This window comes from Balaenoptera physalus (genome assembly GCF_965194825.1).
Source record: "Balaenoptera physalus genome assembly, chromosome: 20".
In the NCBI taxonomy this organism is placed as follows: Eukaryota; Metazoa; Chordata; class Mammalia; order Artiodactyla; family Balaenopteridae; genus Balaenoptera; species Balaenoptera physalus.
In genome coordinates this window covers 3,128,599-3,153,883 of record NC_138901.1, presented here as the reverse complement: position 1 = coordinate 3,153,883, position 25,285 = coordinate 3,128,599, and the positions used below count along the sequence as shown (strand labels likewise).

Below are 25,285 nucleotides of genomic sequence, written 5' to 3'. Positions count from 1 at the left end.
TTGCTTTGATTGCCAAAGTCAGAGCACAAATATAGAAATATAAAATCAGATTACTGTAATTGTTGTTCTCATTTCCTTCATGCCACTGCAAGCTCTTTGAAAAGAGTACCTCTGGACCTTCAACACCCATCATAGTTCTAGATGCTTGATGCTTGGTGAATGTTTCCCAAATGTGACGAGCTCCCTTCTTTCTGGTTAGACTTAAATGTCTTGAATTTGGAGTAAAAACTATCTATATGAGAAAATGAAAAACTGCCACTACAAGTATAAAACTAAAATATGTATAGTACTTTATAATTTATGAAGCACTTTTACAAAAACTCTCTCCCTTTAAATCTCACAAAATTCTGTTTTTGTTCTTATTTTCCAGTGAGCAGACTAAGGCTCAAAAGTCTTAAGTCCTTAGAAAGGCAACTTTTTGCAGCCATTTCTCTGCAGAAGATGACTCAGGTTGCAAATAATATTTCGCTAAGTGGGGTTAAATGCATCTTACACAGAAATAAAAAGATAAGGGAGAAATAAAATCTGTTGCACAAAACTTATTGGTGGTTCCTTAAAGAATTTCTTAGAATTGCAAGTTTCTTTAAGGAAAATAAATATGTGAACAATATATATATATATGTGAACATACATTTGAAGTTCCTCAAACACAGCTTTAAATATCTGCATGGCTCTGAGTTCAGATGGATTGTTTCTGGGGATTTTTGCTGTTGATGTTGTTGATTTGTTTTCTCCACATCAACCTACAAGAACTCAACTCCTCTGTGCCACTAATATGGACAGAGTAATAACTTCCTCTGAGTGGTTGTTCCATGCGTCTAGGTACAAAGGTCTGGAAATTCTAGATTCATTAAAGTAAAAATTTCCAAGCTTAGGTAGGTATTCAAGGAAATTCTTCAGTTCCTTTTGTTTTTTTCTTTCTCTTTTTTTTTTTTTTCGTTTTGTTTTGCAAGCATGTAGCTGGTTTTCATATGCATTTAAACAATATGGCCAGTCTAGTTTTACAAATGGCACTAACTGAACCAGCACAGTTTTTTTTTTTTTTTACAACAAATAGGGTTGTATTCTTTCTCACCAGACACACCTTGTACCTTTGCATTTTCCTTTTTAAGTAAATCCTACATTGCACAGAGCTTCATGCAAATCACTAGCAGGAAATAGCAACCTAAGCCCTTTTTAAATCATGCCAATGTGCAGGTTCAGGACTGCCTTATTTCACTTAAGGATGGTCGGAAGAAGAGGTAACTTTTTCTTCTAGCCAACGTAATTCATCAGTCCATTCGAAGGTGTAAACTTCTAATGGGGGCAGACTCTTTCCATCCTGACCCCTTTCTCCCAGGTGAGTATTGCAATAGGACCACTGCTGAGGCCTTTGCATCTCCGTCCCCCGTCTCTCTGTTGTGAAAGCAGCTTGTTTATTGCAAGTAGCAACAGGATTTAAAAAAAAAATTTTTTTTGTTGGCCTTCTCCACTAATTGCTGTTCTGGCATTCCCCTGTCCACTTCTTTTTATTATCCTAGAAAATGATCGTAAACCTATAGAATGTTTAAGACTGGTGAACGCCTGAAGGCAGAGCAATTTCAGTTGGTGCCAGTGAGCTTAGATGGTCCAATATGAGCAGACCCTGGAAGTGGGCCTTGTTTTAGGAGACTCTACGTTCATATAACACATATGAGCCGGGGCAAGGTAGAATTTCCCAAGCAAGGCTCACTGCCTTATCTTGGTAAATCTGGGCCTCGCTTCAATTAAACCTTACAGGAAGACTCCTGCTGGAAAAGTTCAAATGTTTCAGAATAGAAGGGAGAAGAGAGCTGTACACCAAGGCAAAAGTACATACTGTATTTATCGTCCAACACAGCTTTTTATATAATTACATCCTGGTGCACGTTTTATTTTTGGTTCTTGAATAAAGTCACTCAGATTAAATTAAGGAGTATGCAGGAGAAGGTGCTTCGATGCTTCTTTCCGTTTCTATGGCAACCCTGGGGCATCTTCTTCAGCTGCCTCATTGACTGGATGTGCCCAGGTGATGCAGGCTGTAACTTTCAGCGGAGGCTGCAAAGGCAGGGAGGAGACCTCTGACCACCAAGAGCTCATGGCAGGACTGAAGAAAACCTCTGGCATGGAGGATCCACTTTCCTTAGTTTTGTTTTTTTTTAAATAAATTTATTTATTTTTTATTTTTATTTCTTTGGCCGTGTTGGGTCTTTGTTGCTGCGTGCGGGCTTTCTCTAGTTGCGGCGAGCAGGGGCTACCCTTCGTTGCAGTACGAGGGCTTCTCATTGCGGTGGCTTCTCTTGCTGCGGAGCACGGACTCCAGGCGCGCGGACTTCAGTAGTTGTGGCTCGTGGGCTCAGTAGTTGTGGCTCGCAGGCTCTAGAGCGCAGGCTCAGTAGTTGTGGCGCACTGGCTTCGTTGCTCCGCGGCATGTGGGATCTTCCCGGACCAGGGCTCGAACCCGTGTCCCCTGCATTGGCAGGCGGATTCTTAACCACTGCGCCACCAGGGAAGCCCCTCTCCTTAGTTTTTGTATGAATGGTTGCCATCTGAGGGTGTTTTGCTGAGTGTTGTCAGGGATATGTCCACACTTGCCTTTGAAATGTCTCTATTGGTAAATAATCTGTTTTCATGGGTCTAAGTGCCTAATGCAGCTGTTCATATATTTTAAAGGAAACTCCTAGATGCTATTTAGTGAAACATGCTCTCTTTGTTTGCAGGATCAAATAAAACATTGCTTAACTGGGACTTTAGACATACAACTGTTTTAGCAAAAATTTGAAAAACAAAAGCCAAATAAAAGGACACAGTGTGAGATTTGACTCATTTGTTTGTTATACAGCAGGGAACCCAGATACTTGCCCAAAAGCAAGAATAATTTCACAGACCTAATCTAAGCAGTGTCTGGGGTCAGAGCAGTCATCTAGCAGGAAGAAGTAAAAGAACAGCATCCTAGGGGGCAAAGTTTTTACAAAACTACCTCAAATGATTCCCAATAAGGTGTTGCAGAAATATTTGAATCCATGGTCACAACCCTGTAAAAATATTTAATCAAGTGAAGATCTCTGTGCCGTGCCTAATAAGTCATAAGTATTCAACAATTGGTACTTGTAATTTTACAGAAACTTTTTGTATATAAAACTCAGTTTTAAGACAAAATGAATATACAGTGGTACCACCCTTTTTCCAAACTGTGTCCTATTGAAGACAAAATCCATACAGAAAGTTTTGAGTAACCAGCGCCATATAATAATCCCTCAATAAATTTTTGGTCAAATTGAATAGAATTTTCTAGAAGCCAAACCCATTAACAGAGTCAACCATTCAGAACGTAATTTCACACTTGAAATAAAAAAGATCTCTGAAAATTAGTACCATCACCACAAAAACCCTGCGCTCAAGCCAGGTCTTTTGTGTCTCACCTGTACCTTTCTGGCTATTATTAGTCATATAGTCTTTAAAATGGATTATCCGATTTCCTCAAAACAGCAGAGAGAAGCAAGAACCTAAATGGTGCTAAGGACAAAATATCAGCTGATTGTTTAATGGACAGACTTCAAAGCACACCCCACCAGGAAGAGATGCACCTAGTAGCTTGAACCACATAAGGAAACGTTAAATAACACACACTATTTGTTGAACGAGGCAGAGAATTGTATGATATTTTAGCAAACCATTCCTCCAAAAAAATGAATGCCCTTGAGGCAACAAACGTCAGTTATTCGAAGAGAACCACTTATGTGTAGTCATCCATCATTATTATTCTCACTATTTAGTAACGCTTGTGCTGAGTCTGGCCCACCTTTTCTAAACTCCTCCCTTCCACATTCTTCTTAACTGTCCCTCTCTTCACTTCCCCAACACTTCTACTCCTCTAGCCTCCAAAGCAGATGACTGACTTTTCCAGTTCTAGGACTGCCCGTCTTGCATCCTGGGGAAACCCTGTGTCCCAAACAGACCAGGACAGCTGGTCAACCTAGTCCAGAGCCAGGTACTATGATAGTTTTATTCACCCATGCCTTGTAGGCATCACCTTATAATTATATAAAAATGTTTGTCATTATAACAAACCTCATATAGTGGCTCAAATCATCAGGTCACTAGGCTCCTTGCTCTGAACTATTTTGAAGAAAAAAAAAAGATTCTGGCTTCTTGAAATATGCTAATTATGGACTTGGTTCTTTACTTCACTCAAAATGCATAAAGCTAGGCTTTTTTTTTTTTTCATTTAATTTGGGAAAGCAAATCTGATTGATGTAGTCAGTGTTTCGAGCTTTAATATGGAAATTTCTAGAGAGAAACATGTTTTCTTCTTTGTGAGTATTATATCTGGAGGCTGTTGCTTAAAGAGGCTGGAGTTGGGAGGCCTTGCTTGGCTTTCACTGAAAAGAAGGCCTAAGCAGAAAAACTCTGAAATTCCACCCTCACCTTTTCTTTTTGTACACATATTTTATTTTCTTTTTTTAAAAGTAGAGGTGGGACTCATATAGCACTCAACTTGTTGCCTAGAGTTACCATCCTGTATCTTGTTTAATGGGACCAATCACCAAGCGAATCATGTTACACCTTTGGCGGCCCACAGCTGGAGGAAAGCGGAAGTGTGTGATGTGGTGACGTGCCTGCCGTTTGGTTAGTAACAGGGCTTTGTGGTTTCACCTCCGGACAGGCCTCAGCAATTCCTAGTTAACTGAAATTAATCTGAAGTTTGAAATTTACCTAAATCCCACAACCGATGCTTATTTGTAATTAATCTACCTTTGTGAGTTGTCCTCTCGCCTCAGGAACCAAGGGAGCAATTGCAGAGCAGGTTATGAAGGAGGTGGGGGCACTGTGCTCATGTATAGTATCCTATGCGGAGAAAAAGAATGCATTTTCATCACCAAGGAGAATAAAAGCTGAGAAGCAGAGAGGCCTGAAACGAAATGATGAAACTTTTCCCAAGAATGCCTCCAAATGGAAAGCGTAGAATAATGATAAAAAGCTCAGTCCAGTGCTAAATGGCCTCCGTTTATTTTTTTAATTGAAATATAGGTGATTTACAATGTTAATTTCTGCTGTACAGCAAGGTGATTCGGTTATACATATGTATACACTCTTTTTCATATTCTTTTCCATTATGGTTTATCTCAGGAGATTGAATACAGTTCCCTGTGCTATATAGTAGGACCTTGTTGTTTCTCCATCCTGTATATAAGAGTTTGCATCTGCGAACCCCAAACTCCCACTCCATCCCTTCCCCACCTCCCCCCCTTGGCAACCACAAGTCTGTTCTCTATGTCTGTGAGTCTGTTTCTGTTTCATAGATAAGTTCATTTGTGTCTTATTTTAGATTCCACATATAAACGATATCATATGGTATTTGTCTGTCTCTGTCTGACTTACTTCACTCAGTGTGATAATCTCTAGGTCCATCCATGTTGCTGCAAATTAAATGGCCTCAGTTTAAAGCTCAGCTCTAATACTTACTAGCTGTGTGTGCTTACACAAGATACTCAACCTCTCTGGGCCTCAGTGACCTCATTTCCTGTTTTTTTTTTTTTTTTGGCCGCACCGCAAGGCTTGTGGGATCTTAGTTTCCCAACCAGGAGTCAAACCCGGGCCCCCTGCAGTGGTAGCACAGAGCCCTAACCCCTGGACCGCCAGGGAAGTCCCCTCATTTCTTGAACAGGGATAAAAATCATGCACACTCCATAGGGTTGCTCTTAAGATTAAATTAGTCAATACTCATAAAGAATGCAGAACCATCTTCGAAACATAGTAAGGGCTTTGTTAAAAGAAAAATATTTGTTAAAGGAAAAATATGAAGGAGCAACCCATATTTCAGGATGGGGATTTTCCTCAGTGTTTCCAATGGTGGAAAACAGTTAAGCTATTTGAAATTTGCCAGAGGAATTGACATTTTCTCTGAGACCACAGATCCTTGGTACCTTGGTGCCCTGAAACGCTCTATAGCTTAGTGGATTAAACTAAATTTAGAAGCACATAAAACCTGAATTTGAATACCCGCTCGATGATTTATTAGCTTTAAAATCCAGCCTCAGTTTCTTCCTCAATAACAGAGGTCAATAAATTATAGACCATGTGCCAAATCCGGCCTACCAGCTGTTTGTATAAGTAAAGTTTTATTGACAGACAGCCGCACCATTTGTTTTTGTATTCTCCGTGGCTGCTTTTGTAGTACCAGGGCAGAGCTGCATAGTTCTGACAAAGACTGTTCCACAAAGCCAAAAATATTTACTATCTGGCCTTTTAAGGAACATATTTGCCAACTCTGGTCTATTACACGAGAATATAATAACCTGATTTGGTTTCGGGGGAATGAAATAATAGAAAGCCAGAACCCAACCCAGTTGGGCTCAATAAAGAGTAACCTCTGTCGTTACACAGAGACTCAAAATCTAAACCTTACACATTTTGTTAGTTTTGTTTGCTTGTTTCTCGGTCTTCTCTATCTAGGCCATTCTGTCCAAAAACAAAATATGAGCTTGACTTCCTCTTACTTGGATTAAAGTAATCTGCCACCCCACACCTGTTACGGTGATTTCTATGGCTCTATTTATCCAGACTATCAGGGTTTATGCCCTCTTGTTTGGGAACCTTTGCTTTCTATCTCAGGGATGCTACAGTAACCATACAGGGAGCCCAAAGATTCTTGCACTGATTTGTTTTCAATTTTTAATTTTTTATTTAGAAATAATAAAATAAGACATAATATATAAAAATATGTACAATCCATGGTTTGTGCAGTACATTAGGAAGACTTTAGATACAAAAAGACAGCAAACGGGAAAATAATAACTCTCACGATTGTCAAAGGCCGGGATTGTTCAATTCACCGCAGCCCAGAGCTGAAACCCAACATAACTAGAAAAGGGATTCTAGTTGGGAGTGAGTGACTATGCAACACTTTTTTTTCTTTCCTTTTTTTTTTTACCTTAACATTATTGGGCACAGTGAAAAAACACTCTGTTTCTCAGAACAAGCTTTTTACCTTTACTGAGTGGCTTATCATCAAATATGAACCAACATTTGTTTTTTGTAAGAGTGACATGATTTAGGGGACAGAACTCACTGAATAAACATCAGGGTTTGAGGTGGGAGTTGACAGGGAAGAAAGGAAGTGAAGGGAAGAAATAATGCATTGATAGGATTGAAAAAAAAAGATAAAACAAACTTTCACCAGGAATTTGGAAATGGTTTCAGAGTTACGGGAGACATCCTTAAAATGTCTGATTCAAGTATACTCTTAGAGGGATAGAAAACTATTCCTTTCTCAATAATCAAAATAGAATTCACTTTGTCTACCTTTTCTTTAAAAATAGGATAACCAGGAATCTAGTCCTCCTCCCAAAAATATAATGCCCATCCAGATATGGGCAAAAATTCTTTAAAAGGAAATAATTCCTAAGTAAATTCAATGGGGGTTTGCTTGCCACGGAGAAGCCAACACAGATCCCGGAACAGACCCCAGATATTCACAGTGAGTCTCTTCAACCTGCATTCTAATGACATGTGTGCACTAATTAAGGAAACCCAGTCAATGACAAATGTTTTGAAGGTAAAATGCAGCAAAAAAAACCAAAACCAAAAACAAAAACCGTTGTGCATTACCTGTGTCTTGGCTCTTGACCAAAAAAAAAAAAAAAATTGCCATTTAAAGCTTGTAACTGTGAAAATACTAATAACTAGAAAAAGCTTTCAAATCAACAGTCCATGCTGAAATAAATAACAGAAGAACATAGCAATACGAACCTTATAAGGCTGGTAAATATTTGCTAAAACCATGCTAACCGGTAGCATATAGGTACTAGCTCTCAGAAATTGCTGCACTGAAATTATACTTTCTATGGCAATTTTTTTCCCTTTACAGACTTCTATTTACATTTGGCTTTAAATATGAAAATATCTGATAAACTTTATAAAATGTACACTTTAAAAACATAGCTTCTGCAAAATTTTCTTGAAAAAAAAAAAACAAACCTGTGCACCAGAAATTTTAGATTTTTTTTTTTCTCTTTTTCAGAAAGAAGTTGCAAGAGTTCCCTCCCTCATTCTTGCCCCCTACCCACCCCCTTTCAAATATCTCAAGTCTTTTTAAGTGGCAGCGCTGTGTGATGGGAAGGTGCCTTTTCTGTGGCCACCCCCATTCTCCACTGAATCTTCATTTAATTTACAGACCACTGAATACTCTTTGGTTTGATTATTTTCCTTTGCAAAAATATCGAAATAGCAGCAGCTGAAACCGTCAACGTCCTCTGTCAATGGCCGAACATTTGCCATTTACAGAAGAATGTAAATTCTGTGTCCACGCAATCCCTCCAACTCTCTAAACAACTTCCCCAATCTGCCTTTAAGTTTGGACTTAACATCCACTTGCTTGATATCTCTAACTTGGTTTCAGTGAAAATAACTCCACAGTGTTCAAACCCATCGACTCTGAAGGCTGAGAACAGCAGAGACTGTCCGATTATTGCAGGCACCGCATTCAGATATGGCTGTTCAAGAACCAGAGACCATCACAGACAACAGTTTACAAAATACAGGATTCTAGAACAAGCTGTTTTTTAATGGCATACAGGGATATAATACCGTAAGAGCGTTGATTTTGAGACGCCAATTAAAAAGAAAAGTCAGCAACCCCAGAATTCACAAATAAGGAACTTTAAACCAAAAGAGAGTTCCATTATGTTGAGCTACAGCGGAAAACAAAACAAAACAAAATGTTTCTAGCAAGTCGGGCAGCCAGGCAGGAGAGGCTTCTGGAAAACAATGTGCCCTAAGTAGCCTGCTCTAGGGCTCCAAGGGCAAAAGGGATCAGCTCGGATTCAATCATGAGCGCATGAGCGCATCCATCAAGGGGAAAGGACCCTTTTAGATCATCATCTCCTTTACTTGTGACTCTGTTAGAATTTTTATGGCTCTTGTTGACCCTAAATTACTGAGACATTTTCATTCCTGCTCTGTACCATTAGAAAAAAAAAAAGCAATGTTCCCCTCCCTCCTGAATACTTGAGCTGATGAGCTATGTCAAAATGGGCTCTTCTGCATCTTCCCACCTTCCCACTTCGGCATTCACTGGCCCCTCGGATGCCGTAGGACTCAGTCCAGACAGCCTGATAGTAAGAGCCAGCCTAGAGGCCAGGCATGGCATCTTTCGGAAGATGAAGTCAAGCTGGAGACGTACGTACGAGCTGTCAGGGCAAGGAATTCAGCCGCAGGGGTTTAAACCTATTGATCTTTCAAGTTGGATGGCTCAGCGTCAAGGATGCCGAGTCCTGTCAACCTAGGTCTTGTCTTCTGGAATAAATTTTGGAATGTGCAAAAAATGGAAAAACCCAGAAAAAAATCTAAGGGCACCTCACCGTCTCTCAACGTATGCGTTCACCTGGCTAGCACCACCTCGAAGGAAAGAAAAGATGTTCATATCGCGTGTGCGTGAATTTTTCTTCCCCTGTCTTCTTCCTCCTATAACGTGAAAGTTACATGAAGGAACAGAAATGTAAAGCACTGCACTTACTCGACTGTGTGTGTGATGTTCTGTTTTCTGAATAAGGTGCAAAAGGAGAGGGCAGTTCAAGGTCTTGCTGAGGTTCAAAGTTATTGTCTCTTGATTTCAAGGCAGCCGTGGGGCTTTCTTTCCTTTTTAGTATAAGCTCCACTGTGCAAAAATGTGCATTATCTTTGGTATTTATTTTAGGTAGTCTAACTTAAAATTTGAGATCACCCATTAACATCATGGAGGAAAAAAAAAAAAAAACAAAACAATAACAACAACCCGGAGGCTACCATTTGGCTAGTGTTACATAATGCCCTTATGTAACCAGAAAGAGATTGACAGAGAGAGAGAGAGAAATCAATTCTAGCAAACAAATTACTGGCCTCAAAAAAATCAGGCTCTCGTTTTGGCAACTAATGGCCAAATACTTGCCACTGTGAAGCGCATATCATGAGCTCTCAAGAAAGTTCAACACTGACTTTTTAAATTACACACAAGAAAAACTACACCGCAACAGTACAACGTGTGTTTGTGTAGTTAGCAGCTTTTCAAAAGTTAAGGCAGAGTCTTGCCTTGAAAACATTTAAAAATGTGATGCCATTTAAAAACATTCTTGTTCCCTAAAGAGAAGCGTTCTGGAGACATCAAATACCCAACCAACCAAGGCTTGCCTGCAAGTTCAAGTTTGGTATGAAAACACAAGACAAGACATAAACACCCCATAACTTAGTCTACAACGTGTTATGTGCCATCGGGTCACGGGGGGGGGGAGGCATGTTTAGTGCTTTAGGTTCATCTCTGAGCCCTACAGTCTTTCTTTGAAAGCATCGTGCTAGCCTCAGTCCCTCGTGGTCACTTGTCTCAAACCACCTCTTCACCAGTACCGTCGTCTGCGTAACTGCTTTGGGCCTTTGACCAACAGACTGTGTTTCAAAGTTAACTATTCCCGAGGAGGAATTAGTCATATCTCCGACTCTCGCCGTAAGGGCCTGGGCTCTAGGGGTACACTTGCCTGGTTGTGAAGGTCTATGTCAGGGGGAGTGTCCGTACTCGTGCTCTCTGGGACCCCGTTTTCACTGTCTTCTTCCTCTTTGCTTGTGAGGGCAACCTCATTTTCATAGCAAAAGGAATTAGCGTTGGAGAGGATGTACTTCTTCTCTGCTAAGTCCCTGGCACTACAAAGGGGAGTGTTGGGTACTTCGTAAGTCTTGTGGAACCTCGAATAGTCCACTTTGTAGTAGTGTTTCTCCTCGAAGAGGACGGGCTCGTAGCGGTGGCCCCAGAGGATCTCGTTGGCCAGGTACGAGCTCCGGCACTGCGTGGTCATGGCCGTGGCTTCCACCATGCCTTCGAGGATCACCACGATTTCAAAGTCCGCGTTGTCGACGTCCTGTTTGCTCAAATCGTATAAAGGGCTGTCCTCGTCTATCTCGTGGACGATGGTGATGGGGGACACCAGAAATATGCGGTCAATGCCGCTGTCAAAGCCGACGTTGATGTCTATTTGATCCAGGGGGATGTACTCCCCTTCGGAAGTAATCCTGGATTTGAGGAGCTGTGCTCGCACGTGAGCTTCCACCAGGTGGCTTTTCCGAAGGTTGCCCACCCGCCACATCAGACAGAGCTTGCCATCCCTCATGGCGATCACGGCATTGTGGCTGAAGACCAGGGTCTCGTTTCTCTTCTTGGGCTTGGCCATCTTGGCCATGACCGCGCCGATGATAAAGGCGTCGATGATGCAGCCCACGATGGACTGAAAGACCACCATGAAAACAGCCACGGGGCACTCGTCCGTGACGCAGCGGAAGCCGTAGCCTATGGTGGTCTGCGTCTCGATGGAGAAGAGGAAAGCGGCCGTGAAGCTGTTGACCTCGGACACGCACGCTTTGCTCTCCTTGGATGCGTCCAGGTCCCCGTGGAGCAGCGCTATCAACCAAAACACGCAGCCGAAAAACAGCCAGGAGAGAACGAAAGCCAGGCAGAAGATGACCAGCATCCACCGCCAGCGGATGTCCACACACGTGGTGAAGATGTCCGCCAGGTACCGCTGGCCCTTCTCGCCCACGTTGATGAACTGCACGTTGCAGTGGCCGTCCTTCTTCACAAAGCGGCTCCGGCACTGCTGTCGAGTGTGGACTTTACTCTTCCCGTTCCCAAAGCCATTGGCCACCGCCAGGGTGGCCAGCTTCATGCCGTCCTCCTCCGAAGAGACAATGCTGTAGCGGTTGGTGCGTACGCTGCCCATCACTTCTGCTGTGGACGCCAGCGCTTCTGCTTTGGAAAACAGTCTGAGTTTTTGCAAAACCCTTTGGAGAAACAGGTTTGAATGTTCAGTGAAGACCCACACACACAGAAAAGAAGGAGAGATGGGGGTCTCCAAGAGCCTGGAGGTTCCTTCTACCAAGGTCTCTCTCCTGGCGTGCAGAGTCACCTTAGTAACTCAGCTGACATCCAGAGAACAGGTCCTACCAAAAAAAAGAGAGAGAGAGAGAGAGATCGTTCGTTACAAAAGAAGTCATGGAAAAATGAAGTCTACTCCCTAAGGCAATCCTAGCCAGACACAGGGTCAGATATAGATAAATGTCCTCTACGTTGAATTACTGGGTTTTTCGTTTCCTTGTAGCCCCAGAGAAATAGACACAAAAGAAAATATTTTCTTATATTATTTAGAAGCATGAAGTCATTAAACACAGAAGAGTTAGTTGTTTGTGACAGTCTTTCAACTGAAATCTCAGGTCTCCCTTCCCCTATTTTTTGCCAGCAATCTGGAATATTCTACTTTACAGAGCTACCTCTCTCCTCTTATTCTCTTCCTTTGCCTTTGCTACTTGCCGGGGTCCCAGGTGATTAGGCAGAAGAAAGACTTTCTGACTCCAAGGTTTGTCATGAAGCTTTAAGAACGTGGACATGTCGAGAGATCATTTCGCATGAACGCAGAATGTTAATATTAATTGAACAGCAGGTGCATGTTGAGAGAATATGAGAGCCCCTGATGACAAGTTGAAATCCAAAAGCACCGACTATTTTGTTTAAAAGATAAAACTGAGCAGACAGCCCTTCTAATCATATGAAAGGGATCCCGGTTTCTGGAGACTGTTTGGGCTTATTCCGTCACTTCGCACACAGAAAGCAGCCACTAGGCAGAAACGCCTGATAACATCTCTGTTAGCGCAAGTGATTCTGACTTGAAGACACAGGTTTACTCTGGGGGATACAGAGAGATCCTGTTGCCTAGCAATGAGAGTCCTGAAAGTCTCTGGAGATGGGATTGTCATGTGTGATGACAGGCTTGGAAGTAAGCACCTTTGTGCCCAAGGACCAGGTCTTTAGCGGATTGACATAAGGCTGGAACTCATCTCGTGGAAGTCCAAGTCTATATTTTCCCAAACAGGGACGGCTTTGCAGTAGTAAATCATAAGGGTCCCTCAGCTGACTTTTCACTTCCAGGGCTGCTGCTTGCTCTCTGTTCCTATGGAGAATGCACTCACCTTTACTTAATGAAAACAAATAGTAGTTTTCAGTTTTCTCCTCTTGCTTCATCTCTCCCCACCCCGGCCCAGGTAAAAACCACCTATTGACTTTGACTTTCCAATTTTGCTCCAAAGAGACTAGTTTTTCCTGGACTCACAAAAACCTAGGAGAAGGTCTAGGGTGTTTTGTTAACCAAATACAAATTTTAAAGAATGAATATAGCACAGATCTGAGAAAGAAAAGTGACGCTCAACGAAGCCCTGATGACGAGGACCCCACTTTTTCTTTCTCCCCCTCAAGCCACATTCAGATTAAGCACTTAAGAGAACCACGTTCAGCCAAGCCAACTGCAAACAAAGAAAGCAAATCATGGAACTGTTTTCGGGCACCCCCTTAAAGAGAGGCAAGGTGCATTGTCTTTGAAAATGTCTTGTTACAGTCTTTTCACTTCTCCCTTTTTATCCAAGTTATTATGCAAGAATGTGCCCCAACACATTTTTCCTGAGATTAGTCATCTGTGAAAATTGCAATGTGTGTTACATTTTGGCAGCTTTTGACACCTAAATGATGCCTGATTTGAAAGTGCCTTTGAATTACTTTATAAAAAGAAGTTGCTGTGCCTTCCCAGCCTTCCACCTGCTTCAATGTTTTGTCTGCTTCCCCATGAAGTTTGTACTTGGACAAAAGAAACAAGACTCCTATTCCTCAGGGTTCTAGATCCTGGACATGGAAAGAATTTTTTTAAACAGCGATTTCAGCTCACTTGGCTCATATGAAATTGCCAAGCATTTCTACACAAAAACAGAGATAACAACATGACACCGAATGCAGGTGCATTTTCCAAAAAGGGGGGCGAGGGAGGCCTCATTTAAATAGTGCTTGTATCCTTGAGCTCTGTTTGACTTCAGAATCTTATAAGCTGACACCAAGAAATTCCCTTTTCATGATTCAAAACAATCCTTCCATCTGAGTTACCATTAGGGACCATGAGTAGACAGTCTCAAATTTCTTCTGACTTATTTCTGCACTCTTTCCAGATTAAAGCATAACAACCATAAGAAATCTAAAGACTGAATTATGACTTTCCAAAAATCTTGACCCCAGGACATTAGTTTGAATTCCACAAAACACACACTACCAGCTTCCTACGAATAGCTTTCCGCATTTAGAATCTTGAAAAGAGCCTGTATCGAGCACTATTATTGTCTTATTTCCATTGCTAATGACAGAATTTGTTCCATATGTGGAGCATCATTTAGAAATTCTACCATTTCTGCCTGGAAAGGGGGGAAAAAAGATTTTTTTTTTGGCAAAATGGAAACTTTTGTCACTTCCAGCAGGTATGCTCCGAAACAGATTGATGTGTGTATATGTGCGCGCACACATGATGCGTATTCAGACTCTGGTGGAGCTCATGACGTAGCAAAAATCTAGAACCTGCCAACGCGTGCGAGGGTCATTGTCTTAATATTCCACCCTGAAGGATGTCTTTCCTATGAACCTGCCCGCATGCCTGAGTGGCCGCAAGCAAGCAGAAAACTTCCTTGCCTGCGCTTCTCACACTGAAAGTCACCGATTCATGAGCATCTGGGAAAGGACTTTAATTAGGAATAGGGCTTTCGGGTAACTTCATTTTAGGGCTCTATTCTTGATACGTTTTTAAGAAACATTTGATTAAGAATAGATGAAAACATCACGTGACTGGAGTCCTCGATGGGCACAACTCAGGAGAACTGATACTTGGTTTGATGAACAATGTGTAAATTCCCCCATTTTCAGCTAAAATATTTAAGGGCCTGATATAAATTCAATAGACACAGATAATCATTTTTACCCAGGGTATAACCAATGAGGTAGAAAGTATTCCTGGGAAATTGAGAGGCTACATGTGATTTTCTTCATGTTAAGACTATTTATAGGCCGAGCCAAAACGAAGCACAAGCAATGGAAAAAAATAGTTCAGGGCTTCAATCTCAAGGTAGATGTTCAAGGAGAGACAGCTGTGGACCCATATACACGGTCGAGGAGACAACACGGTGTAAATGAACGCATCCAAATCACTTTTACCACAAAGGAAATATTCCCAATATGGAGTATAAAAGAACAGAAACATGTAACCAGGAAGAACAAATGAGAATAAGTGGGTCCCCTCATAGGGTCGTGGCGTGGAGCAAATAAGAAAGTTTCTAAGGAAGGATAGGAAATAAGGATGGTAAAAGAAAGTGCCCTGGGATGAAAGAGAGGTCAGCTGAGTGTCTAGAACTGCTATTCCCCTGCTGACGCCATATACACCGGCCTGAGTGTGCTCTGGGCACGCTGTTGCTATTAGAGCTCAAGGCTAGCGAAGCAACCTCTCAGAGGCTCAGTAAACAGAAGGGAGGGGGAGGGGCAGTAGGGGAGGCGGGATACCCAGTCGTCTACGTGAGCCCTATAACTTTTACACCCAACAATGCACGTAGCCTCACTCAACATGTGCACACGCTGAAAAATATACCTCTTTGGCCGACAAAAAACACACACTAAAAAGAAAAAAGCTTGAAACAGTCCGGCTGCTCAGGTAAAGACATGGTCAGTCTCTCATGCTACTCAAAAGTCATACAAGGACTCTACAGCTAACCAGGGATTCTACAACCAGAAAGTCTGAAGGAAGTAGAAATAGCGTGTGTGTGTGTGTATGTGTGTGTGTGTGTGTGTGTGTGTTTAACGCCACATTCACAAGAGCTCGGAACAAATATTCCTATGGAGAGCAATAATATAAAAGAAAGTGCCAGCAAAGGGGGAGGAGGAGGGGCTGAAAGTAAAGTGACATGACCTTGACCCCAACTGTCACCCCCCCCCCCCACCCTCCTTAAAGTAACATCTCTTACTCCTGAGCCTGGGGATTTTTCCGGATAATGGCAAATATAAATAAAACACTTGGGGCAGGGTTGGAAGTGAGCAGGAAAAAGCTAGCACGTGTACAGGTAACATACAGCAGACACACAACAGCGGTGAGCGAGAGGAAATCTGACAGCCTACCGATTATTAACGTGAAAAGAAAACAAGTGGTACAAAGCAATATGCACTCTTCGCACACCCAAAACACGTTTTCAAATAATGCCTTGTTTCCTAAAAGGTAAATTCTGAGTTTATGAAAATCCCCAGGATTCACAGGTATTCCAGTTACCATCCTACTGACAGGATTACCCAGACACAGACGATAAACTGCCCGTTTCCTACCTCGATTTTTTTTTTCAACTGTCATGATGACTCTATGTTATGATGCAATCTTCTGCAGAATCAAGTCGTTTTGACCACTGTGCTTCCCTGAAACCACACTGTCTTCCAATTTCGGTGTTAATATTATTATTACAAAGCATAACAAGTTGCTCAGGGGAGAGTGACATAGGATGTGAAAGTTTTGCGGTCTTCCGGCTGAAATCCAACGCGAGCTCCCGCTCTCTTCCCCAGCAAAGCAACTTTGAGACGCTCGCTGGGTTTGGAACTCGAAGCTACACTTGAAGCAATGACAAAGGGGCGGGGGCGGGGGCGGGGGCGGGGGTGGGGGTGGGGGAAGACGCCAGGGATCCAGACCAGCGCTGCGTCCCAAGGTTTGCCGAAGTCTGAGACCAGTACTCTAGACGCACCCGCTCCCCCTTTTTTTTCCCCTTAGAGCGAGACCGAACAGAGGCTCCCTCGCCCTTGTCTCCAAACTCAGTATCTCGCTACAGCTGGTGCATTGGAAGTTATGAGCACAGACAGATGCTGCAGAGAAATCTGTTTCTATTGCTCAACTGTTCCAAGCATGTCTCAGTATTTTTAGCTCTGGGGGTGTTCTGGTGCGCGCACAAACTCCATAGGCATGGTCTGGGACTCCGGAGCGTGGGTGAGCGCTACGGCAGAGTGACAGCTGGGCACCTCTGGGGCGGCGGGGCGGGGGAGGGCCGGGGACGGCAGCCCGAGCCCACTCCCCGGGACGCGCAGGCAACGAGAGGAAAGGAGGGAAGAAAACACACAGCAGCCCTTACCTGTTGCCGGCGCAGGAGCATGGGGACATGGAGTGGAAGTGGGGGGTTACAGAGGCATGTAAGATCCAGGAGTTTGTACAAGCGAGCGAGCCAGGGCGAACCAGCATTCCCAAGACCCAGCTTGCCGGCGCCGGGCGGGCTGCGCGCTGGCCGGGGCTCCAGGGCGCTCTGCGCTTTCCTGGGCTCTTTTGAGGCGTCGCGAGCCACCGGCCCGCCTGGCCCCGCCCCCGGCCGCGCCGGCCAATCGCAGCGCGCCTGGCCCCGGGGACCGCGCGGGGAGGGAGGATGCTGCGCCCGCGGCCGCGGGGCTGCCGCCGGGGAGAACCTGCCGCCGCTTCCTTCCCGTCCGCCCCCGCCTCCGCCCGCCCCGCGCCCCGGCCGCCGGTCCGGCCGCGCAAGGGAGGGGGAAGCTGCGCCCCGGCCCGGCCGGCAGCAGGTGGGAAGCGCCGCGGCCAGGCTCTTGCGGCTGCCCGATGGCAGCCTGGCCCTTGGGCAAAGCTTCCGACCCCTTCGCCAGCCCTACACTTGCCCTCTTCTGTCGTCCGTGGCGGCGGGGCGGGCCGTGCGCCCCCAGAGGCTCGCGAGGGGCCGGGGGCCGGGAGAAGCGGTGGCAGCCGGGGAGGCTGGCGTTTCAGCCTTCCAGCCGGGGCGCGTCTTCCTCTCCCTTCACCCCCCTCCCACCCCCTGAATCCGCCCCCGTCCCCCCCGGACCGGCGGTGCAACGAGGAGCCGCGAATTAAACGGGGAAAGGGACCGCGAGCGGCTCGCAGAACCCAGCGGGATTCGGACGCGCGCCAGGGCTGCAGCCGCCTGCGAGAAGCAGCTCTTCCTCCTCCCGGCTCGGGGTCGATTACTTACAAAGCGCCCAGACTGCTCGGAAGGCTGAGCCGCTCGCTCGCTCTCGCAGGGCCCGCCCTCAATCTCCGTCTGCACCAGCGCCCGGCACGCTCTGCTGATCTAAAATCAGAGCAATTAAAGAGTAATGAACTCTCTGGAACGGCGACTCCTACAGACACTCAGCGCTGCCGCGCACCAGCGCCTCCCAGCCCTCCTCCCCAGCAGCCAGGCGAGAGCGCGTAGACCCTTTCAGAAGCTCTGTCAACTTCAGCGTGAACCGGGTGTGGACCCTGGAACGTTACAGATTAAACCGTGTGTGTGTGTGTGTGTGTGTGTGTGTGTGTGTGTGTGTGTGTCTGAGTACTTTGGTGTCATAACGCAGCTTTGCTCTTAAAGGATATTTAGGAGTCCCCCAAGTTTGAAATCCCTGCGTATGTGTGTGTGTGTGTGTGTGTGTGTTGAATGTGCATTTCCTCAAGCGATCAAATGTGTCTTCCGCACAGTTTATTTAAACCTCTGAAAGGCCTCCTAGAGACGCCAAACTACTTCAACAAACTAGCTCGTATTCTGGGCGGCACAGCCCGGCTGGATTGGTGCGTGTGGGAGAGTGAAACTGACACTTGAAGCAAAGGGTCTGCGCCGGGACCCACCTCCGAGCCTCATACCCGCACGCGGCCCCTAGGAGGTGCTGGTGAAATACGCTTGGGTTTTGCAGATCGCTCTTAATCCCGCCTTAGCAAGTGGGCCACTTTCCCTAGCACCGAGGAAGACGCTGAGATTCAAAGGGTCTGGAACGGGTTGCGCACGCGGTGTGACTCTCTGCTAGCCAAGCGCATTGCTGTTTCATTCCATTTGCTGAGGTAGTACAGTAGTCCGAGCCCTGGTACCAACTGTCTTGCCTTTTAAAGTCCTCTCCGTGGGAATAATGCTTCACGCCAGGGAGGTCTAATTTAACCTGTGTTAAGCCAAGTGTTATTTATAGACCGTTTGGATCAACTCTGCAAAAGAGATGGACGTATAGAAAGCCAGGCTGTAGCCTAAAGCTAAAAGAGCCTGGAGACAGAGAAGCTAATTCTGCATAACCAGAGGACAGAGGATTCGGTACAGCTCACTGCACTGCAATAAGCTTCCTCTGAAATGGGTTTCCTCGTGGATTTCTTCTAAGGAACAGGCGGGAGAGGTCCAATTAATCCTTCAAAGCATATTAAACCTAAATGGAAAGAGGAAGAAATTCATCATCTATAGATGTTCTCTTCTTTACTGTGATTCAATCCATGTATCTGTAGATGGCTAAGAATTTTCCAAACCACAGGAATTCAGAGAGGCAACACTCTTATTTCCAGGTAATGAGCTGTAGTTCAAAACCAGTCACCCAGAAAGGGGTGCCATTTCTCTGGAATTAGGGTTGAAATTGTTTTACTTTCATATGCCACTCTAAGTAAACTGAATACACCCCAGGCCAGGATAGTTTCATATGATAGGAAAAATCTTTAAAGAAATGAATGCAAAGTTACAAGATTATGGTTGTTTGTATAAATTTACTGATGGGAGGGGGGCAAATAAATACATGTATTTATCTGGGCAAAGGGGCGTCTTTCTCATCAATGTCACTTTCACCTCCCATGTAATGCTATGCAGCGAGGCTTATTTGTTGAAGTAGAATATTAGAGAAAAGTTGATTATTTTAATAAGCAGCTTCCCAATCTGAATAGAATTTTCACCTTAATTATTTAGCTAAATAAGGAAACATGAAGGATTAACTTTTGTTAGTAACTGAAACTTTGTAAATTCAGGATAGCATTGATTAACTCTATTGCTTCCTCTTATAAAGAAAAATGTAAATGTGCATTTTAATTAATGAGAGAGACTTTTCACTACGTCCCTATTAGGAAAATTCTAGTATTCCAAAACATTCAGTGCTTGGGTAAATATACTTTTTTGGAGCCATGCGTAATACAGATTTCTCTAGTCAGAGTATATCTTTTTGGCTGAATCAGTCCTTATTTAGCAAAAAAAGTCCCCATTGGTTTTGGACACCAGTGCAGCTGAGTGTTGGGATCCATCTGTGGGTTAAATTTTTCCAAGGAAGTGACAATTATGCTCTTACTGATTCCCTCCATGGTAACCACCTATAATATTAAAGCCAAATATTAGTCACAGTCTAGATCTGCAGTCAGATTATGAATGGTCGTGTGACGCAGAAGGAGATTGTTTCACGAGGAACATAAATCTTTCCTTTGCATTTATGTAAAGATCACCAGCAATTAGATATATTTTCAGGTGTCTGTTAACCATCTATGCAGCCCAATTTCATAATGATAAAGATGAAAAACTCCTGTTATTTGCATCTACTAGGTAGTAAGAACCACTTACTAGTCTTTGCAGTAATAATGAATAATCATCAATAAGTAAATGTTATATTGACTTGAACTGTAGACAGGATGAGTTTGCAGTCTGCTGCTATGAGGACAGGCCATCCACTAGGGTATTTTAAGCCACTGAATGTAATCTTATCTGTTGGGAAACTGCTTTGGCAATTTCACTTACTGCACTGGTAAGATTTCATCTCCATAATAAATTCAATCAAGGGTAGTAGCTACTTGTTGAGTAGCTACTTTGTACTTCAGCTGTGTGCTAGGTGAGATAGCAGACAGAAGAGCCCTAGGAGGAACAGTTCCTTCTCTCTAAGAAGTCACAATCTCTAATTGAGAAGACAGGCAATGCACAAGTGAAATGACTAAATGACAAGATAAGGCAGCCTCTGATTAAGTGCGAAAGTGGATTTGTGCAAAAAGGAAAATCTGGAGAATGTCTGAGGAGTACAATGAAATGGATTAGAATTTATGGGGAAGTCTCTAGAATGGAAGACAACACGTGTGACATAATAGCTTGCGTAGTTGTGTTAAGGATGCTGAGAGCACACCAGAAGGCAGGGTTGCCCCTCGCTCAGATTTTGTCCATGATGGTATGCCCCCGGCTCTGACTATATGCGTGTAACTGTGTGTGTAAATTATAAGCTGCTTCTAAGAATGGCACGTCCTTCCTGCATGCCGCTGCCTGCACAGTTTCCTCTAAAGCAATGGGATTTAGTCCACAAGACTTATTTGCCATTTGTCACACACAGCGATGACGCCTAACTGATCTGGCAGACCTGGGAATGCAGCATGTCACATAACGCAGTGGCCACCAACCTTTTCGGCACCAGGGACCGGTTTTGTGGAAGACAATTTTTCCACGGACTGGGGAGGGGAGGGGCGGGTGTTCAGGCGGTAATGCGAGCGATGGGGAGCGACGGGGAGCGACAGGTGAAGCTTCGCTCACTCACCCGCCGCTCACCTCCTGCTGTGCGGCCCAGTTCCTAACAGGCCATGGACCGGTACCAGGCTGTGCCCAGGGGCTGGGGGCCCCTGACTTAATGGCTTTTCTAAATAATTGAAATTTGTTTGATTGGGAATTATTTTCCCTTATGTAATGTATGCATCCTCAAACCCTAACTGGTTGCCCCTGTAGCACTCTGTACATAGTTCTAGTACAGCATATTTTGTTCCTCTCATGCTGTTACAGATATATTTTTCCCTGTATTTGTCTCCACCTACCAATGGGGAGCTTTTCAAAGTCTGCTGCCAGGTCTTTTTTTTTTTTTTTTTTTTTCTTTATATCCTTATTGCCTTGCGCATGGCCGAGTAAAAAAATCAAGCTCAATAAATGTCAGTTGAATGATGAAAAGAATGAAAGTAACAATATTTTTGAGTATAAGATGACTTTTGAATAATGACGCAGTAATGACTCATTATAATAAACATAAGCTATTTCATTTTTACCTGCAATAGAGTGGGCCTATCAGGATACAATAAGAGCAGTGTCTTCTACATTAAATGACCCCTTTCTGCTTGTTTTTCCTTCTTCTCCATCAATGAGCCTTCACTTCTCATTTTTGCTTCTGCCAGTGTGCCTTGAATTTACCAGGCTGTCACCGTGTTCTGTCCAATTTGTTGATTCTAATATGCACTGGGCTGAGAAATTATGTAACCAAGGTTGTTTAAAAATATATGCAAAGTAAAAGTAAATATGGTCTAAAGGGCTTAAAGTGGATGTATATTTTTGAAATAGTATGAGCATATGCTAAATTTGGAGTTACCTTGTTTTGGTCAGTTTCCTTTTTGGATAAAAAAGCTGCAGGATATGGATTTATGACATCTATTTTAGCTTCTCAGAGCACTTAAATGCTTCAGACCTTGTATTTGCTGTGTTAGGAATAGTTGAGAAAGAGCTCTGGAAAAGTAAGCTACCTGTGTGTTTGCAAATGTGCATATGTTTATACATTTCTGTCCAAGAAAATCATACACTCATTTATGAGAAATCATTTGAATGCTTACTCTGTCCATTAAATATATCCTTGTTTTCCATCAAATATGTTAAAACCAGCAACAGTAAGTGGGATGGTTTTTTAAGAAGCTCACACTTCCAGAGCACCTGAATTATTATTTAGTAAATTCTCTCTGTTATGCTCTGGAGGCCTTTATTTATCTCATGTGGGTGAGACAATTACACTCCGAAAATGCCATATTCATCTTAGGGCCAGACCTCACGTTACTGTCATTCTTAACACAATGATTGTGATGATCATTTCATTTGTGTTATCTGTGGCAGGTTAGCACTCTTAAAGGTAATATTCTACAGCTTCGGTTCATTCCCTTTTAACACAGATGGTGGTCCCTTTGACCTGATAGCCCTGCCATAAGACGCACGCAACTTGGCTTTTTCGAGAACTAACAATAACAACAACAAAACAAACAACTTCACACGATCAATGCTCCTCACTGTTGTAAACATTTAAGGAAGGTGCCACAAGCTACAAAGAAAATGCAAAACATTTTGAGTAACGTCAACAATACTGTAATGATACTTTTGAAAGAAAGGTTACATACATACCTGAATATCTAAGTTTGGGGGTATGGGCTTTAACAGTTTATGTGTGTGGGTTTTTAAGTGTAAAGTGTATTTAAGTCTTTTTTTTAATTGTCAAACAATATATGCCCATTGTGAGATACGTACAAGATAAACATTACAAATATAGAAGAATGTAGGAACATACAGAAAATAAAATAAATTCATATTCCCACCATTATAAATACTTTGGGTATCTCTTTCCCTTTGTCCTTTAGTTCTGTTTCTATTTTTATGTCTTTATTTTTCATAATTTTAAATCAATAGTGTCATACTTTTTGAAAAATGAGTACCAAACTTTTTATATTTAAGCATTTGTCATGTAATCAAAAACTGTTTGTAAGCATATATTTTAATGTTTGCATGTATTTTATTTCCATAATATGTATGAACCATACTGTAATTAATCATCACCTATTCTTATGAATTTATATTCTTTTTTTTATGCTCACAAGGATGTATTAACTGTCCTTGTAGATTAATGTTTATCTTCATCTCTTACTGTTTTCTTAGAGTAGGTTTCCAAATATGGAATTACCAGGTCAAAGGGTATGATCTCTTTTTTATTCTTCCAGGTACTATCAGAATTTATTGAAGGGCTTCTTAATCTAGGGTTTGTGAACTTGCATGGGAATAAATTACATCTTTATTTTCACTCATCTCTAACTGAAATTTGGCATGTTTTCCAATTGTAATGTAAGCAACAAATCACAGTAATATCAGCATGACCTTGACTTTGTCACCAATACAAATCATGGATTTTTCACATCATGCTGGAGTCATTGTAGACATTTCAAAACATCTTTCAAGTTCAAAACTACTTCAAAATTATGGTACTTATAAGACCTGCTGCTAGATCTTGTTATTTAATGTATTACTAAAAGAGGCATGTATATTACCATATTGCAGGTTTAAAAAATATTCTAATAGCTTTATTTTAATATAATCGGCCTCCCTTGCAATCTGACCTATTTCATTTGATGCATTTAAAAATACTACTCTGAGAAGAGGTCTGTAGGTGTCATCAGTTTTCCAAAGGGGCTCATGTACAGAAATCCATGCTTGTCCTGATGGTAGCAACTCCTCCTCAGAAGCCTCAAGGGCCAGAGCTCTGCCTGGAACTCCCCTTTGCCAAGACAGAGCTCTCGAGGGGCAGAAGAACCCTCACTTCAACTTTGGATTCTTGTCTTCTCTTCACTCGCACTAAGCTGACACTAGTGAAGCTTTCCTTTCGACTGACAGTTTCTTTGTGTGTGTTTTTTTTTTTAATTTATTTTTGATACAACAGGTTCTTATTAGTTATGTATATTATACATATTAGTGTATATGGGTATGATCTCTTACAATTTTTTTTTCTTTTTAATTAATTAATTAATTTTATTTATTTTTGGCTGTGTTGGGTCTTCGTTTCTGTGCGAGGGCTTTCTCTAGCTGCGGCGAGCGGGGGCCGCTCTTCAACGCGGTGCGCGGGCCTCTCACTATCGCGGCCTCTCTTGTTGCGGAGCACAGGCTCCAGACGCGCAGGCTCAGCAGTTGTGGCTCACGGGCCTAGTTGCTCCGCGGCATGTGGGATCCTCCCAGACCAGGGCTCGAACCCGTGTCCCCTGCATTGGCAGGCAGACTCTCAACCACTGCGCCACCAGGGAAGCCCACAACTTTTTTTTTAATTGCAGTTCTTTCAAATTATATCCAGTGCATTGATTTTCAAGGATGTTCTAAATTATGACCTTGACAATGGTGATAGAACTGCACAGTGGGGAGAATTTGGGCTTCCAGTCAGCCTGATATGATTTGCAACATTGATCTAGCTAGTTGTGAAAGATTGTTATAGAGATTAGAAATAATGTACATGAAATCCCTGACCCATAGCAGTCACTTAGACCACGGTAGTTGTTTATACTACTACCACGGCTACTGCTACTAAGGATGATGAAAATGACAAGATGAGTAAATAACTTAGTTGGAAGAATAAAATATTTTATTTTTTTAAAAATAAATTTGTTTATTCATTTATTTATTTTTGGCTGTGTTGGGTCTTTTTTGCTGCATGTGGGCTTTCTCTAGTTGCGGCGAGCAGGGGCTACACTTTCTTGCGGTGCGCGGGCTTCTCGTTGCAGTGGCTTCTCTTGTTGCGGAACACAAGCTCTAGGCACGCGGGCTCAGTAGTTACGGCACGCGGGCTCAGTAGTTGTGGCTCATGGGCTCTAGAGTGCAGGCTCAGTAGTTGCGGTGCACGGGCTTAGTTGCTCCGTGGCATGTGGGATCTTCTTGGACCAGGGCTCGAACCCATGTCCCCTGCACTGGCAGGCGGATTCTTAACCACTGTGCCACCAGGAAAGCCCCAAGATATTTTAAAGAGATATTTTTACACAGTAAATCTTTAAATAACATAGCAGTCTATGGCAGTGCCTGATTATGTGCTAAAATCATAAATGAAGAGGTAAGTAACTGAGGCATTCAGGAGCACATTATAGCTACATCTGGACGTATAAACTGGTATTAGATAAGGGAGGAAAGTAAAGTGAATTTT

The 25,285-nt window shown here is 43.1% G+C and overlaps 1 protein-coding gene across 2 annotated transcripts; it reads right to left on the bottom strand.

The window, feature by feature from the left end:
- Window positions 1-959: 959 nt before the first annotated feature.
- KCNJ2 (potassium inwardly rectifying channel subfamily J member 2) lies at window positions 960-24,878 on the bottom strand. 2 transcript variants are annotated; one of them, XM_082442939.1, is made up of 2 exons: window positions 16,972-24,878; window positions 960-11,958 (listed from the first exon to the last, which is right to left on the bottom strand). In XM_082442939.1, exon 2 carries the CDS (start codon window positions 11,736-11,738, stop codon window positions 10,455-10,457), a length of 1,284 nt encoding a protein of 427 aa, XP_082299065.1. In that variant the 5' UTR covers window positions 11,739-11,958; window positions 16,972-24,878; the 3' UTR covers window positions 960-10,454. The 2 variants fall into 2 exon arrangements, with proteins under 2 accessions (XP_082299065.1, XP_082299066.1); XM_082442940.1 differs by having other exon boundaries at window positions 17,830-24,878.
- Window positions 24,879-25,285: the final 407 nt, after the last annotated feature.